At 38.1% G+C, this 18,109-nt stretch overlaps 1 protein-coding gene across 2 annotated transcripts in view; it reads right to left on the bottom strand.

The window, feature by feature from the left end:
• Window positions 1–18,109, bottom strand: part of CA10 (carbonic anhydrase 10) — a 259,553-nt gene that overhangs the window by 42,078 nt on the left and 199,366 nt on the right. For both annotated transcript variants that reach the window (XM_075216760.1, XM_075216759.1), the window contains 4 exons: window positions 10,145–10,330; window positions 8,512–8,607; window positions 7,493–7,565; window positions 50–204 (listed from right to left, as the gene is read on the bottom strand). In XM_075216760.1, coding sequence (XP_075072861.1) covers window positions 50–204; window positions 7,493–7,565; window positions 8,512–8,607; window positions 10,145–10,330 — 510 coding nt within the window. The remainder of the gene's footprint in view (window positions 1–49; window positions 205–7,492; window positions 7,566–8,511; window positions 8,608–10,144; window positions 10,331–18,109) is intronic.

Raw genomic sequence — 18,109 nt, 5'->3', positions numbered from 1 at the left:
TATTAAAGAACGCAATTAACATGGTTTGCATCCTACTCAACCTACTTACCTGCATTCTAGTAATGTAGATAGGTTTATTCATTATAATCCAACTTGCTGTCTCATAGCAGGGTGGGATAGTCATTGACCCATCATATGTAATGAAACTAGAGGTTTCCGGATAAAGCTCTTCAATATTTAGCCCCTGTAGTAAATATGCATCATCTAAAGATATATTGTGGAGAAAAAAATGTTCAGTGATGACAAGTTAGCTTGAGAAAAAATTAGCGCAGATATATATTGACATATGCATATATGTATTTATAGCTATCTCAAGTTATTTCATATTTATTTATCTCATAGTACATTTTGTTAAGTAAAGATAACTGCTTTTCCAGTGGTGGTATAATCAAAATGACGTGCAATGTTTAAAATAGTTGTTATCTGTTTTGTATGAAAAAGAAAATGGGCACAATTCAGCTTTTTACTGTTTGTATCATCTTTGTACTCAAATTGGACAGTTCTCAGGCTGAATAAATGGATTGACTATTAGTGAAACTGGTTGATGACTACATCCATATGCATATTGCAGCCATGCCTGAATGTTCCCACAAATCTGTTTAAAATCTGGTCAATCCCATTTGCATTCTTATTGGAATTGCTGGTTATTTTGAGGCCCTATATGGAATGATGTTTGGACAGCACGGTGGCTAAGTGGTTAGCACTTCTGCCTCACAGCACTGGGGTCATGGGTTCGATTCCCGACTATGGCCTTATCTGTATGGAGTTTGTATGTTCTCCCCGTATTTGCGTGGGTTTCCTCCCACACTCCAAAAACATACTGGTAGGTTATTATCAAATTGACCCTAGTCTCTCTCTATGTCTGTGTGTGTTAGGAAATTTAGACTGTAAGCTCCAATGGGGCAGGGACTGATGTGAGTGAGTTCTCTGTACAGCGCTGTGGAATTAGTGGCGCTATATAAATAAATGATGATGATGATGTTTAGAGAGTTTGGTTCAATTAGCCACTGTATCAATTGATCAACAGTACTGCTAATTGTGTAGATAGCTTTTCTGCTGCCTAAATATCCTGAGCTATATCAGCTCATTGAATAGAACAATATCTTTCTGCTGTAACTGTCTCTTGTAGAAACAATGTTGACCTTAACTAAATTGTCAACTTGAATTTAGAGTTGTACATAAAGATGCTCTTTTGCATAAAACCAGATGCGCCTGCACACTTAAATTTTTACATCTGTGTTATGAGATGCACATATTTTAAAACGCATGCAACCTATAATAGAGTGCCTAGACGGAGCAAAGATCCTGCAGTCATCATCATCAACCCGTAAAAGACATACCTCTTGAAAGACTTATCTAAAGATACTTATAGCTTAAAATGGACACATCTTAAAGTGGTGTGGTGAATGCCACTGACGCGCTTCTGAAACCACAAGGGGTCATAAGTACAACTCAAAGTATGGGTGCATGTTGTGCGCATGTGCAGTTCAACAAATTTTATGCAAAACTAAATCAATAAAAGAAAGCAATAAAATGGACAATAACAAACTTGAAAATTTATTTTTTAACATCAATTACAGAACACTACCATATGTTTTAGAACATAAAACAATCTTTTTTCTTAGTTTCCCTTTAAAGTTACAGTAGCATAACAAAAATGTAATACACTCATCTTTTTCAGTTGGATCATAATGTAAATTAGAAGTGACATCGCTATTTGCAGGGTTATAATTACAAAAGGGCCATAAAGAATTTAACAAACATACATTTATGTACCCTCTGGGTAATTATTGAATTGGAACATAGACCATGTATTAAGGTACTTGAAATGTATAATTATAAGTATATTCTATGCTTGCTTTAAAATGACTTGAATGAGAATCACACTGTGTTATTACACAGAGACTGATGTAGACTTATTGGGCCTAAGCCATTAAGGAGAGTAAAGCATAAAAAAAAACTTTGCACCCAGGCAAAACCATGTTTCATTGGAGGGAGAGGTAGTTTTAAAATGCTGGGACAGATTTATAGTTAGGTAGGGAATTTCCTAGATCAACTTTAAATTTCAGTGTAAAAATAAAGCTATCAATTATTTGTGTGCTACATGAAAAAACAACCAGTATTTAACTGATATGCAAAATAGTAAACAAATTTTTACCCCTTGTAGTGTAACATAGTTTGTGTCCCTGAGCCACGAGCTGAAATCCAGCTTACTATTACCGTAATAACGGTAATAGTTTTAACGCCGCGGGGATTCGGAACAATTGAATATGCCCCATAGAGTCACAATTTGAATATATATATTTGATGCTACTAAGTGCCATTATTGTGAGATAATTAATTTACAAACCAGTTTTATAAATGTGCATCCTTACTACAGTCTACGGGGGGTATTCAATTGTTAGCGTTAACGCAAAAAAACGAGCGCTCAAAAAATATTACCGTTTATACGGTAATATTGCGTGCGAAAAGCGTTAATATGGTAGTTTACTCACGAAATTTCAGGGAGCGGCGAGCTGAAATTCCATGAGTAATTACCGTATTAACTCTAAGATTTTTTGAGCGCTCGTTTGAGAGCGTTAATGCTAACAATTGAATACGCCCCTACTAGTCAGGACATCATCAGGTGCCTGGTGATCAAAAAGTGATTGTCTAAATCACTGCTGTTTTAGAAATAGTTTTTCTCCGATTTAAAAAGTTATATTAAAAATTAGTATTAAAGAGAACATTACGAATTTCAATGTAAAATGTTGTAAAATGGTTGGATTATTATTTCACATATAGAATTTAAATATATGGAAAACACATATCAGATGGAAGTAACTGTAAGGCATACACATAATTTGGGAGATATATAAAAACTTATGAGAAAAGAGAATGGACTATTGCCGGTCAGATTCTGTAATTTTGCTAATATGGCTTAGAAAACAAACAACTGATTCTCAAATGTTGCTGTCACAGTGATGTGACCCCTGGGTCTATGTTTAAACCTCTTCTAATTGCCTATGCTGTTTGCTGCTGAAGTGAGTAAATACCACTGTCTTGCCAAGAAATAAAATTCTCTGACATTCGCCATACTGGCACAAACATTGACAATTAGATATAGACACAATTATGGTGCAGAGGAAAGAAAAATGCAATTGGATTTTGTTGGGCTTGTGTGTTGGAGAGAGATGTGTTTACCTTAACTCACCCACTTCCACCCATTTCCTGTATTCAGTCAATCCCCTGTATTTTGAGGGTATATCATCATCACCATTTATTTATATAGCGGCACTAATTCCACAGCACTATACAGAGAACTCACATCAGTCCCTGCCCCATTGGAGCTTACAGTCTGACTTCCCTAACACACACAGATTAGGGTCAATTTGTTAGCAGCAGGAGGAAACCAACGCAAACACGGGGGAGAACATACAAACTCCTCACAGATAAGGCCATGGTTGGGAATTGAACTCAAGACCCCAGTGTTGAGAGTATATATATCTGACAGTCCATTGCACAAACAGGCAGATTATTGTGCCATGATCTCACATGCCTGCCTTTTTCTCTGACTGACTACCCATGTCCTGACTCCTTCCTGTGTAAGACGGCTCTGACGTCCTTGTTGTGTATGAGTATCAATATGGTTTTGACTCTTTGACCACCTCCCGACTGACACTGGTTGTTGTGGACAACACAACCTTTTTTCTTGTACCAGTCTCCACAAATGTTTTTTTTATGCAGACGTCGGGTGCTTGCGGACAACAACATACTTTACATTAAGTCTCTTGTTCTTTGTTCTTTATGAGACCACGATCGGTTAATAAAGTTCATAAATATGAGGAAGGAAATTTAGAATTAATCTTTCCAACCTAAAAATACATTTACAATATCTTGGTTTGTTAATCTCTGCAGTCAAGGGCATTGCTGGGCCCCATAACAAAATTTGGGTAGGGAACCAGTGACTCCAGTCTATCCTCCTAGGCCCCCTACTCTGCTCTCAAAAGACACAATCAGACGCATGCCCTCACAGAACATGGGCCGAAATGGTAGAAGAGGCATCCTCTCCACTCTTCTCTAGCTTGCAATAGAAAGATAAAAACTATTGCACAGATACTGATTGCATTGCTGTGCTTTTTTTGTCAATTGTGCAAGTTAATGAACATCTAGCACCCCCTCTGGTGTTGTTGTTCAAACCTCCCCGTGACTGAGCATATGGCCTGGTACTAAGACCCAGAGGAGACACAGCAGGAATGTTGCTTGGTATCATGAGGCTGGTATGAGCTGAGAAAATCTGTGTATCAAAAGTGACATCCAGGGTCCCAGGACAGAGAGGAGGAGGTCCTGGGACCCCTCTTGTAATCTGGGAAACTGGTGCATTCCCTGCTGCCACTGGGGGCCAAAGTACAACAGACAGAATACAAGTGACATGGGGCAGATTTCAGGGATAATTACCTCAGAATGTAACAGGATAATTGAAAGCAAAGACAGCAAACATTGAAGGGGTTGAGAGATATCACCCCCGCAGTGGATGGAAGAAAGAGATATCACCCCGCAGAGGACGTGAGAAAGAGATATCACCCCCGCAGAGGACGCGAGAGAGATATCACCCCCGCAGAGGAGGTGAGAGAGAGATATCACCCCCGCAGAGGACGCGAGAGAGAGATATCACCCCCGCAGAGGAGGTGAGAGAGAGATATCACCCCCGCAGAGGACGTGAGAGAGAGATATCACCCCCGCAGAGGAGGTGAGAGAGAGATATCGACCCTGCAGAGGACGCGAGAGAGAGATATCACCCCCGCAGAGAAGGTGAGAGAGAGATATCGACCCTGCAGAGGACGCGAGAGAGAGATATCACCCCCACAGAGGAGGTGAGAGAGAGATATTACCTCCGCAGTGGATGGAAGAAAGAGATATCACCCCGCAGAGGAGGTGAGAAAGAGATATCACCCCCGCAGAGGACGTGAGCGAGAGATATCACCCCCGCAGAGGACGCGAGAGAGAGATATCACCCCCGCAGAGGAGGTGAGAGAGAGATATCACCCCCGCAGAGGAGGTGAGAGAGAGATATCACCCCCGCAGAGGAGGTGAGAGAGAGATATCGACCCCACAGAGGAGGTGAGAGAGAGATATTACCTCTGCAGTGGATGCGAGAGAGAGATATCAACCCCGCAGAGGAGGTGAGAGAGAGATATTACCTCCACAGTGGATGGAAGAGAGCGATATCACCCCCGCAGAGGTCGCGAGAGAGAGATATCACCCCTGCAGAGGAGGTGAGATAGAGATATCACCCCCGCAGAGGACGCGAGAGAGAGATATCACTCCCGCAGAGGACGTGAGAGAGAGATATCACCCCCGCAGAGGACACGAGAGAGAGATGTCATCCCTGCAGAGGAGGTGAGATAGAGATATCACCCCTGCAGAGGAGGTGAGATAGAGATATCACCCCCGCAGAGGACGCGAGAGAGAGATATCACCCCCGCAGAGGACACGAGAGAGAGATTTCACCCCCGCAGAGGAGGTGAGATAGAGATATCACCCCCGCAGAGGAGGTGAAATAGAGATATCACCCCCGCAGAGGACGTGAGAGAGAGATATCACCCCCACAGAGAACGTGCGAGAGAGATATCACCCCCGCAGAGGACGCAAGAGATATAATACCACTGCTGTAAAAGAGAGATGAGGGTGAGCTAAAAAGCCACCACTTTAAATGTAACTGCCCCATTGATATTCTGCCCATGTAGCCTTTAAGAACTGTGCAGAAGGAAACAGGAAATGTATATAGGAACTGTACATATTTAGTTTATCACTGCAACCGTTTAGGAATGTGCTGGAGTAAAGGAGTGTAGATAAAAAGTTTATTTTGCAATATAAAGATGGTCTGGTTCCCAAATTATTGAGACATCTGATTGCCCTGCACCACCAAGTTACATCACCTCTGACCCAACATCTTCACTGGTTCCCTATAAAAACAACCTGCATGTGCAGGGACTATATAGTCATCTACATCCACCCCAGGAGCTAGCAAGGGCTGAGAAGGAGGTATGCTGTCTAACCTGTGTACCTCAATACTACACACAGTGACAGAGAGTTACACACATAATAAAGGTTTACAGATATCTGCAAACCCTTCGCCTTCTTGCTGGCCCTGTGTTTATTTTGTTATGTCTGTCAAACATTTTCATGACAAAATTACACCTTTTTCATTCATTGATGTTTTCCCTAAAGACAACTGTGGCTGTATCACTTATAAATAACTTATTGTATAAATATATTTAAATTATTAGTGCAGTGCACTAATTTATATCATTGCAAAAGTACTTATTTTTGATATTGTGTATTAGAAAGGTACTGATTTTTTTTATATTTTGTGTAGTTTGGTATAGGAAATGTTTTTATTTATGAGACCAGTGGAGGAAATTAATTTTTTTTGTTTAAACCTCTCTAGAGGAAACCCCAATTAGGCTAATTAGATCTTTGTCATCTGTGAGTGACCAACGCTTTGAATACACAGGATTTGTTACCTGAATCCTGCCTGGTTAAAGTGAAAGGAAACCTCTGATCAATGTGATTGAGGAGATCACAAATTAGTGTAAATATTGTATAATATTGTATAATTAGTATACATTGCATTTAAAATCCAAGTTTAAAGAACATCTCACATCCTGATGTTAATCTTTGAATTAAATATTTCAGTCTTTGCGGAGCCATCTCGGATCAGAGGGCTGGCTTACCCCCTTGCCAGGATTTGTGTCAGAATCTGTATAAAAAGGAGGGCTGTTTGACCATGTCATGTATTAATATACCATCTGTACTTCTGAAGATCACTAGTCCCTTACACTAGTGTATGAACTGTTCTTATTAGGACACATGAGCTAATAAACATCATTTGTTTCAAGATCCTGCTTTGACAACTTCTTCCCTGCTGTAATTCCTGTTATCTGCAGATTAGACTCAAATTTAATCCATTTTCCGGCTGTTCTGAGGTTTGGACCCAGCATTACAGTATCCATGCTTTGCCCGCTACCTGCAGCTCTGGCCATTGTGATAGGCCAGGGGGGAACCATCCACAGCAACCCTGATCTGAAGGTAAGAGGTCAGGGGTACCAGCAAGGGGATACCCTAGCAGCGACAGTTACCCGGAAGGACACTGTGCTGGATGCCGTTTAGGATTGATGCGCAGTTGTGGCAGCATTGTAAGCCCCTCCTACTACATTTAGAGGGGCGCAATTGGGATAAAGAAAGGGGACGGTGGCAAAGTAAGCCCAGCCTGTCCCCAGCAACAACAGACAGGGTGGCATAAGAGGTTCATCCTTTCAGAACAACCCTTTCCTTTCATATTGGAATATTTTCATGAGACAAGTAAGACATGTCTTAGAAATGTATACTGGCACCTGGGTTATGTAGGAAACCATTTCACACATTTTTATCTGTGAACTCTGCGCACAATATTATACTTGCTATCAGTTTATCAACTATACACTTCTAACGCAACATACGAGATACTTACTTTTATATGTTATTCTTGTTATGGTATCCCTGTTAAGCATTCGATTTAGGAAGGGATTGGATGAATCTGTTACCTTGTGAATAAAAAAATCCAAAAAAAGAGCAAAATTATAATCGACAGGCAAAATTGTCAAAGTAACTGCTACTTAGCATACTTAAATTATGACTCCTTAAAATATTACTAATAGGCCACATGCATCTTTTGCCAAAAATATGTATTATGATGATTTCTGTAGCGTGTTTTTGCTGGGCATAACTAAGCAACCAGTAGCCAAGAAATTCCGACAATGAAGATTTTTCAGCTGTAGGGAAGACTGAGCAGTGTATTTGGCAAAAGTCGCAGGAGGGCATGTAACAAGGCAAAAAATTCAAGTAATCTAACAGTGGACAATCCCTTTCCTTCTACAACACAAGTTTATTTTCCCACAGTGATAGACCTCCCTATTATAATAATACACAATATTCTTCTATAAAATGTTTGTAAATTTTCAAATGCTCAATAGATATAATCTGACAAAAAATATTTTAAAGAAAAAAATATTATAAATATTCTGCTTGCTATATGTTGTGTAGAATACAATATGTCTGCAAATTCTCATAGGCTTTGCAAATACATTTTTACTTTATGTATTTTTGTTACTTTTACTTTTATTTATGCTGGTCCTGTTGTGCATTGTACACTAAAAAAATCGACCACCTAACAGTGCCTACTTTGCGGTACAGTCCTGATTTGCGGCCAGTCCTGATTTTGTACACAGAAATGGGTATGGCCTCATTGTAATGTGGCGTTGTTTGGGTGGAATGGAATGTAGTTTTTGTCTGCTGCATGCTATATGTTACATTTATTCCCTTATAACATGCCACTGTCCATATGCCTCATATTGTTTTTAGAAGTAGACATATACAGATTTCCACAGATAAGAACGAGCACATTATGCTGAGCAATTTCATTTCATTCAACTCTCTGTGAATGAAATTCCAATCATACTAATGAAAACCATAGGTAGCAAATATACTCACTTTTATAAATATGGTTATAACCACAAGACCATTTGGACTTTTCGCTGCTTCGGTTACATTTGTGTACAACTCATGATTATAGTGTATAAGTTGAACCTACAGAAATAAAACAAATGCAGAAAATGTACATTTACTTTTAAGAGAATCCACAATTATAATATTACTATTGCAGAAAGAATTATATATAGTTATAAAATATTTCAGATGTTTTTTACACGATTTTTCACTAAAAAGAGTTCACTATTGCTTGATCCAATTTATAAATATGTAGGTCCCTAGAATGTTTCTGGCAAATCTACGTTTCAATTCTCCCTACAGCCTCATCATACTGTGTAGTCTGTTACCTGTCAGGTCAACTTGCATGTATTTGCTTTTGTGAATGAAGTAGATGATAGCCAACTCAATGGACAATAATAGCATAAACCATATTTTAATATTCTAAAGGGATATTCATAAAAGCCAGTGTAAAAATGTGCAGTCACCATAGCAAACAATTAGATTATGTCACTTTTCTACTACAGCTTAGAAAATAAAACACACATCTAATTGGTTGTTATAAGAAGCTTCTTTGTAGTTTCATTCACATTCATTTTCATAAATGTCCCCAGTAACTATATAATTACAAAGCCAGTGAATCAATGCTGCAAACTGACAAATCTACAAATATATGCTATGATATTATAAGGAAGAACAAGGCTTTATGGCCAAGGTTAACATTTAGAAATCAACATCAGACAGGTCTCTGTGGGGCTTCACTGGGCTCTATGATAAAAAGCTTCAAGGAGGGCTCTTGGATATGCCTAGTTCCTCTCTGAAGTCTTTGTAATTTGCTTTAATATACACAGATAAAAAACTGAGTGAATGATTTTAATATATGTATAAACACAACTTACCAATATCCTTATAATCTGAGAGTTTTTGTATACTTCAGTATCCATTAGGAAAACATGTGAATTATATGGAATAATAACCCACCTACTGTAAATAATTACAGATATTAAGTCACCTCAGAGATCCATGACCTCTATAACAGTCCATATAATAACCCTTTTATGCTCACGGAACTGCTTGGTAACCTATATATCCTTATCATTTTCAGTAGAGGCACATTAACACTTATAATATTACTAGATTTTTTTTTAGTAAAAGTAGACAAATGAGCGTTGTATTTTATTCTACCTGTCACAATTTCATTCTGTAGCAACAATTCTGTTAACACTGAAACCTAATTCGCATGTATAATTCATTTTAAAAGCCTGCACCAAAATACAAACAGGGCCTGTTTGTTTGAATATTTTACTTGTACATATACTTTCCAGATTTCAGTTTTTCAAATGCTTGTTGTTTACTTACCAACTCTACCAACACAGGGAAACGGAGATCGCTATGGTATATTTACAATTGTGTAACTCAGACATACAGGGTAACAGAAGAAAAAGCAAATATGTCCACTATACTTAGAAAATGCTTGAAGGGGTTCATGGACAACCATGCAACTCAAGCATCCTCAAAATACTCCATTTACCTGGGAGTGAGCAGTTAACGTTAGGCTGGGATTACTGTACTGACGGCAAACTACAGCAGTTGAAATATTGTTTTCTTGTTGTAGAGCAGCCCAAGAAAAGAGCCTTACCTCTCCAGAAAATGCCTGTCCATTAAGAAGATGTTCTGAGCCTTGACCGTCTTCACTGCCAAAATGTAAGCGTATTTCTTCTAAACGATGACTGTACGTTAATGGCCCACCAGATATATTTACTAGATGTTCCTTGTCCAGTCGTAGTGATACATGTCTTCCTGTATTGTACATTGTCCCGCTCACCTATAAACAATAAAAAGAAAACACAATAGGCACATTTACCACAAATAATAACTTCGTTTCTGCAATGTAAACTGAAAAACTGAGAGGATATATCAGGTGCGATGGAATTTGGTTCACACATACTAAGACAGTCCTTGTTTAAAATCAGCATTTCTCCATTCTGATTAGGTACAAAAACAGATGCTGGTCAACTTTACTGTAAATTAAGGTCAGTGGTCAAGTTTTTTTATGAGTTTCCATTCAAACATTTTAAGCAGGGTTTTGTTATTACAGAAAACGTTGCTGTAACAAACTGTTAATTTGTCCTAGACCAAACAGTAAATCATACTAGGATGAGCAATGTAACAGTACAATGTTATTACCATTATAGTAGTTCTAAATTAAGCAAAACTATCTGTATACATTGCTGTCAAAAATAGCTTTACAGAGATCTGAGCCAATCAATTGTCAAGAAAATATAAGATCCTTCTCATTTCTAAGTGTAGAGGCACAAATACAAACTATTTCCAAGACACTAATGTCTAGAAAAGAAAACAATAAAAAATATTGTAAGGTCCATTTTTAACCAAAACACAGAGAGCTAAACAGTAAACGAAGGTAAATCCCTAACAATATCAACAGGCAATATGAGAAGAACTAAATTATATCACAAATTGGAAAGAAATTCTAAGAAGCGCTTTATGACAATACTTCCAAAATGGTAACAAAACTAAGCCTACTGAAGAAGAAATTAAAAACTGTCAAAACCCCTTAGACACTCCTCTTATAGCCCTAGAAATAATAGAAACAAATTAACTAATGCAATGTAAACAAAGCCAATGGCACAGGTGCAAATTTAACAGATATGATTAAACACAGCTCTCCAAAAATACAAAATATATTACAAAACTTTTCAATATGGTATGTCTGTCTGTCTGTCTACAGAATTAAAGGTATTTTTTTTCAATGTAATCAAAACAATTTGCCTAGTCATTCTTAAGTTAATAAAGTTGCCCACTTCAGAACCCTCAAATTCTGCTATATATTTCTGCTTGACAGGTGCCCAAACTATACCCCATGTTTGAGATGTGAACTCAGCAGTAAAATTATATTTGCATCACATGCATTTATCCTCCTTTTATACAACCCAGGATTTTATTAGCCTTAGTGGCCACCACCTGACACTGAGTCCTGAAATATCAGTTCACTGTCTACTAGTATTCCAAAATCCATTACTATGCCAGAGATCCCATTTAAGGTTTATGTAGTATAATTGTTACAATGGTCTGGGTGCATAACCTTACATTCATTTATGCTAAACTTCATCTGCCATTTTCCTGCCCAGCTTTCTAATTGTCTAAGAGGCTTATTTATTAATGGGCGCATCCTCCCCTTTAATTATCATCCCTTATTGCAACCATATAACACGGACATTTATTTAAAAACCTTCCGGCACAGTGCTCCTGAGAAGAGGGTGATAACTTTACTTTAGCAATAACTACAGGATCTGACCTTGAGTCTTTAATAGGCAGGCGGAATCGCAAAGTCATTTTCGGTATTTAACGGAGGGGAGAGCGCGAAGAATTCAAAAAAGGAAAAAAAAAGGTTTTCCTGTGTTGGGGGCACTCCTATATTCTTAAGGTCAGAAAATGTATCCTGATAACAATATCAATCTTTATAAGTTATTCACAAAATAGGTGTACATAATTATTAAAATCAGGAAAATATCATTAAAGTCAATTAGAAAATAGTGTGAATATAGTAGTAGGAAACAAATAGTGAAATCAAATGTTGTATTATACAACACATGTGAACCTTTTTTTCCCTTTTTGAATTTACAGATGGCTGTACTTCCCCGCTCATATGTTTAATTGAGTATTGATTCTCATTTTGAATTTATTTGAGCAGGTTATTCAATATATTATGCTACTCCTTCCAACAATGATTGGAAATCTGTGCAGAAGTTATTTTATCTTTTTCTTTTTCTTTTTTCTTTTATAATTAGAGCACAAAGAATGCCAGAGGGCATTAGCCATTGGGGTCAAGTTCCCAAAAGCTAAGCTTTTCAGAGATTGATAAATTGGCCCAGATCAGTTCCCTTTTAAGAACTATGGAGACTGCGAATATCTCCTGCATTAGGCTTTTGTTTAATAGTTATGATACTAAACTATGCCTGAAACATGCGGAAACAGTAATTTCCACATGATGTAGGGCTTAATAAATAGGCCGCTAAATCATTTTGAAGCAACATAGTTCCCTCTTCTGAGTTTATAACCCTGCATAGTTTATCACCACCTGCAAATATGGACACTGTATCTTTTAGGGCATTTAAAAGGTAATGATAATATGAATAAATAACAGTGACCAATACTGATCCATATAGTACCCTTATCTAACTCAATCTAGACATGTTAATTTGTATCAATCCTCTCTTTTCTATTTATATTCAGTTATCTATCTGTGTACATAGTTTTTCTTAGCTCTAGTATTCTCTGTATCAATCTGTTATGTGGGACAGTATTAAATGCCTTTAAAAAATAAACATATATTATATTTACAGCACTACTTTGATCCAGTTTGAAATATACCTCCTCAAAAAACTCAGATTAAAGTGGATGGTGTGTGTTTGCATGGTTTTAACTTTTGCTGTTAAAATTTGCATCTTTTTTACACAATGCAGATCTGTATTAAATTATATACAGTTTATAAACCAAAAACTGATCATATTGATTATATTGGTTATATTAAAAAACATATTTTATATACAATTATTGCAAATATTAATTTTACTGGAAAAGGTTTTTATACAAATTAGACAATTTAGTATCTCATTTGAGCCATAGCCATAGCTATGTGAGCCACAACTACTAAGAGAAATAGAGATGTTTGCAATTCGATTTAGTGTTATAATTACAACCAAGTATATTATAATTTAGACCACACCTACAAATACTGTTCCAAAACTACTTGCTTTGAGTGGTGAAAAATAAGTGTTCGAATACAGCATTAGAGTAATTTTACCTATACCTATAGTGTTTTTTTTCCCAGAGAATAAAAATTTGAGAGAGTGGGTAAACTGAAAGACAAATCAACAGCATTGTTCAATTTTTGGCTGTCATAAATATATATCGACCCATCATCTTTGTTACCGCAATTGATGAAATGTTGCATTTGAGAGGTTTGTAGTTCACAGATTTTTCTTTCTTTCACAATCGAGAGTTATATTGTGATTTTACAATGCGAAAGGGGGGGTTTAAGACTTGCTAACTGGCACAAAATTTAAAACATATGGCTTTATAAGACTAAAGTATATTGCAAAAAGCTGCAATCATACCTATTTCTGTAACTGTTTCAGGGAAAAATAGGCACCTTTTATAAAGTGTATTTCAATAATATTTAACTACTCTTACTCCTGTTATTTTGAGTGAATAATGGGTGTTTTTGAGACTTTTACAGGATATATAAGAATAAAGAGTATTCTGGTAATCTATTGAAAAATAAAGCATATTCTAATAATCTGTAATATTACATAATGTTGTCTTTAGGGGGTAAATGTATTAAGTTCCCATTTCTGAAAGTCGACGGAAATCGGTGACTTTGCAGGAGTAATTGAAAGCGGCAATGGATTTTAAAGGCAAACTTGCCTTTACAATCCATCACCGCATTAAACTTCCCCTGCAAAGCTGCCGATATTCGGAGACCTGCAGAAATCAGTCTTTTGTAACAGGCCTTTTTCTGGCTCCATAAAAATTAAGTATATTCTTATACTGTGGATCAACATGTCCTGTGGTAATTTCAGTTTAAACAGGCAGATGACAGGTTGCATTAGTTGAAAGAAATCTATGTCTAAACAGCAACTAAAACAAACATCTGTTCCAATATTTATAGTGTCATTTACACTTGTACACAGGGGTTGAAATGGACAGGTAAATGGTGATAAACCATACCGCCACTTCTCCTACTGCTTTGATTATGAAACTATCAAATTCCATTCCATTCCATTTTCTACTCTGACACTTCGACCACTGTCTATAAAAATACTCATTGCAGTATACCTATAAAGAACAGTTATAACAATATGTGTACATACCCTGTGTAATGCAGAGTTGCACAATCTTTTATGGTCTAAGGGTGGCAGAAAATAATACACATTTGAAGCCATATTTCCCAACGTGTGAATTTTCAGTAAGGAGAGAATATGGTGGTGTGCCACATCACATTAGAGGCATGTTACCATCCCCACCCGGAAGCATTCTAGAACTTTGGTATTGCTATGCTTCCCCCAACCCCATCCATAATAACACCCTTTCAGTGCTGCACGCACCTGCAGCTGATATTAGTGACATAGAACAGGGATAACTCTGAGAAAATAGCTCCCATCAATCCCTGAATCCGGACTATGGGACAGTCCCCTCAAATCATCACTGTCCCTCCTAAATAAGCACAGTGGGAGGTATGATTTGAACAGGCAATAATATAACAACTTGCTTAAACTTGCAAACAATTTGAACTTACTACCGAAAGTTACATCATACTTCAATTATACTATATCTCTTGACATTGTTAAAAAAAAAAGTCTCCATGGGGACAGAAGTGTGTGCAACACCACAAAGCGGTGGTATGCCACGAGAATGTATAGCTTTTATATAGAGTCACGCCACACAGGGAATGACCGATGACCCTACTCAGGGCCACCAAGAGGAATTTTGGGCCCTGGTACAGCAACTTCTTGGGGCCCCTTCCATAGCTGCCGGAGAGGGTGTGAACACACCATGTTGGCGATTCCTCCCACTATACTGGCAAACCAGGAGACCCAGCCAGGCACTTGCTCCTCCTCCTCTCAGTTCTCCCAGCCACTAGCCTGTAACACATTTGGCCTCCGTAGAAGCATCCTACCCTCTCCCTCCTGTAGCAGCACATTTTACGCCCTGGCCACTATAGCAGTACATTCTCCTCTCTCCATCCCTGTAGCAGTGTATTCACATATTCCCTATTTAAAAAGTTTTTTATACACTTTTGGAATAATGGGCAGCGATCTTGAGAATCGCTCATTATACTGGGACCATTGAGACCCCTGTAGTGACATCACTGCAAACTCATTTTGTTAATTACCCTGACCCACAAAGTCCAGTGAGTGAGAGCTTTCCAGGATAGGGCTAGTAGCCTGTGAATGGGGAGTGCACCCTGTTTTCTATGTTCTCCTTCTCTATTGAGGCATCACCCTTGTGCTAAGCAGGGCTGTTTTATTGCAGATTATAATTTTGTTTGAAGTGTACTACATTAAAGAATGTGCGTGAAATCACACTTCTCAGTTGAATGGATCCCATTAAAAGTTCCTGATCTGCACCAGCCTTCAGAAAATAAATTCATTTATAAGCACATTCTGAAACTATGTAATAAAAGCTCTACAAACACAAAAGTGGCACATGTGTGCGCTGTGTGGAACAGTGAGGCACACAAAGTTTTTGTGCAGTGTGTTTCTTAAATAAGCTCCACAGAAAGAACCCAGGGAGAACAGACTGTATCTGCAGTAGGAGCAGGAAGTAGGAGGAGACCCATTTCCTGCTACAATGTACTAAATACTAAGGAGAAAATGACACTCCCTTTCAGAGCCTCTCAACTCACAGCCTAGCACAATAGTGGAACAAAAAATCTGTTTAGTTTTCTAGGAAAAGAGGAATTCACAATGTCAGTGCCTCTGACAGCTTAGGAGGAGCTCCATAAACAACAGTGGACTCAAATATCTCTCACCTCTGACTGTACCACCAGGGCTTACCAGAGGAGAGAAGGGGAAGAAATTTCTCTGGGCGTCCGACTGGCAGGGGGCCTCAGAATTTTCTGATTGTGTGTGTTTTTTTTTTTTTTACTATTTCTATTAAGGCCACAAATGCAATACAACAAAATACAGTCAATCAAAATTAGAGGAACAGTACAAAGATAGCAAAACAATACATTCAAAATGCGTATTCAGCAAACGGCACCATGTTTTTGCCTTTTAAATTTTATCCATTTGTTAATATAGCAATTTTCAAGTAATAAAAGTTCAAACCTAGCGCCTAAACATGTTGGCATGTAAATTGGCATAACACGCTTATTGCTCTCTCTGTGCATGATGCGTCTATCCACACAGAGACGTGAGAATGTCACTTGTCCTTGAGATTTGCTGGGATGAGTGACTCACAACTTAGCAAGGGAATAGGTTGTTTATTATTAGGAAACTGGACTGGACTCATACTGTATTTTTACCAGCTGTGGAAACCACACACAAAACCTTGTGGATGTTGACTGTGCTGAATTCTGTAAGGAGGCAATTACTTTGTTTGGAACTTTGCAACAAATGCACAATATCTTCAGTTACTCTCCACAAAGGTGGGAAATTCTGAAAGAGCATCTCCCTGCTTCACTTCATAATATATCCACACCTAGGGGTAAATGTATCAAAGTCCATTTTTTTCATCTCGCGGGAGATCGGCGTCTTTGCAGCTAAAATTTAAAGTGGCGATGGCTTGTAAAGGCGCCACTTTGATACATTTACCCCTTAGATGGTCTGCATACATTGATTCTGTTAAACCAGTTGTACATCATTTGCATTCTATTTGAACAGCTTCATCAAAAATTGACATTCTCAATCTCACTGCACAAGCTTGATCAGAAATTCAGTCCATTAAAAAGTACTTGCCGAAATTTGAATTTATTCTAATACATCTCTGTGGATAAGGCTACTTACAGTGATCGTCCAAACTGCCCTCCTTATTGAAGCACACAGTGCTACATTGGATGTTGAGCTGAGCAACATCAAATGTCTAATCAAAGACACTGAATAGATGCGCAGTAAATGGGATGAGATCATCATAGTCCCCAGGCAGAGTGAGAGACTGTGCTGAGAAGCAGCCTTTTACCTTCAACATTCAGGTGCACCTGTTGATTAGCAGCTGGTTAACATGCAACCTGAAAGACCCAGCTACAGGCCTAATGGATGGAGCCCACCCTCTCTCTCCATCGATAACTCCCAGGTCCCTTATCCAGCTGTTTTTTACAAGCCTTTAGTATTACAGCAGCTCACAGCTACTACCAACAGACATTCTCCTAGGGTTTTAAAAGCAAATATGTTAGAAATCTAGTCGCAATGTACCTGTTATCATACACCTCACCCTTGACTATCACAGCATTTATGTGTAAGTTTTAATAAAGTTAAGTTAAGCATTAAAATCAATTTAAAATTAATTTTTAATTATTATTCATTTTTATTTTTTTACGAAAAGGGGTGGGGGGGGGCTCTTAGTTTGAGGTTCCCTGGGCCTCTATGACCCTCTGAAAGGGCCTGTGTACCACCTATTTAAAATGTGAAGCAAACACCTCCTCCCTGCTCATACCCCCACATGCTTTGCAAATTCTAAAATGTATTTGGTCCTGTCAATAAAGTTATTTATAAATGCAAATAAAACTAAATAGAAAAAAAAAGTTAGTGATTTAAAAAGACACACATATAATTATCCATCAGCTTTACTTATACACAGTAGACGTATACATCCTACGTACCAAATTTGGATTTTTACCCCGGGATATACCAGAGGGAAGGTTAATTGGCAGTATGTAGGGTGGTGGGGCAAAACGAATCGCATCATTTGGCCTTGACCCCGTGGAAAAATGACGCCAAACAAGGGCAAAATTACGCAATTTGCTGTTAAATGTCCAGGAAGCAGGATAACGCCTCCTGTCCCAGGAGTCTCCTGGACATTCCAGGAGTGGTGGTAACACATTGAAACATGAATATTCCAAAAATAGCAGGAAAAAATTAAT

The sequence above is a fragment of the Mixophyes fleayi genome, chromosome 6, assembly GCF_038048845.1.
Source record: "Mixophyes fleayi isolate aMixFle1 chromosome 6, aMixFle1.hap1, whole genome shotgun sequence".
In the NCBI taxonomy this organism is placed as follows: domain Eukaryota; kingdom Metazoa; phylum Chordata; class Amphibia; order Anura; family Limnodynastidae; genus Mixophyes; species Mixophyes fleayi.
The sequence above is the reverse complement of the archived record's forward strand: the minus strand, read 5'-3'. Positions and strand labels throughout refer to the sequence as shown.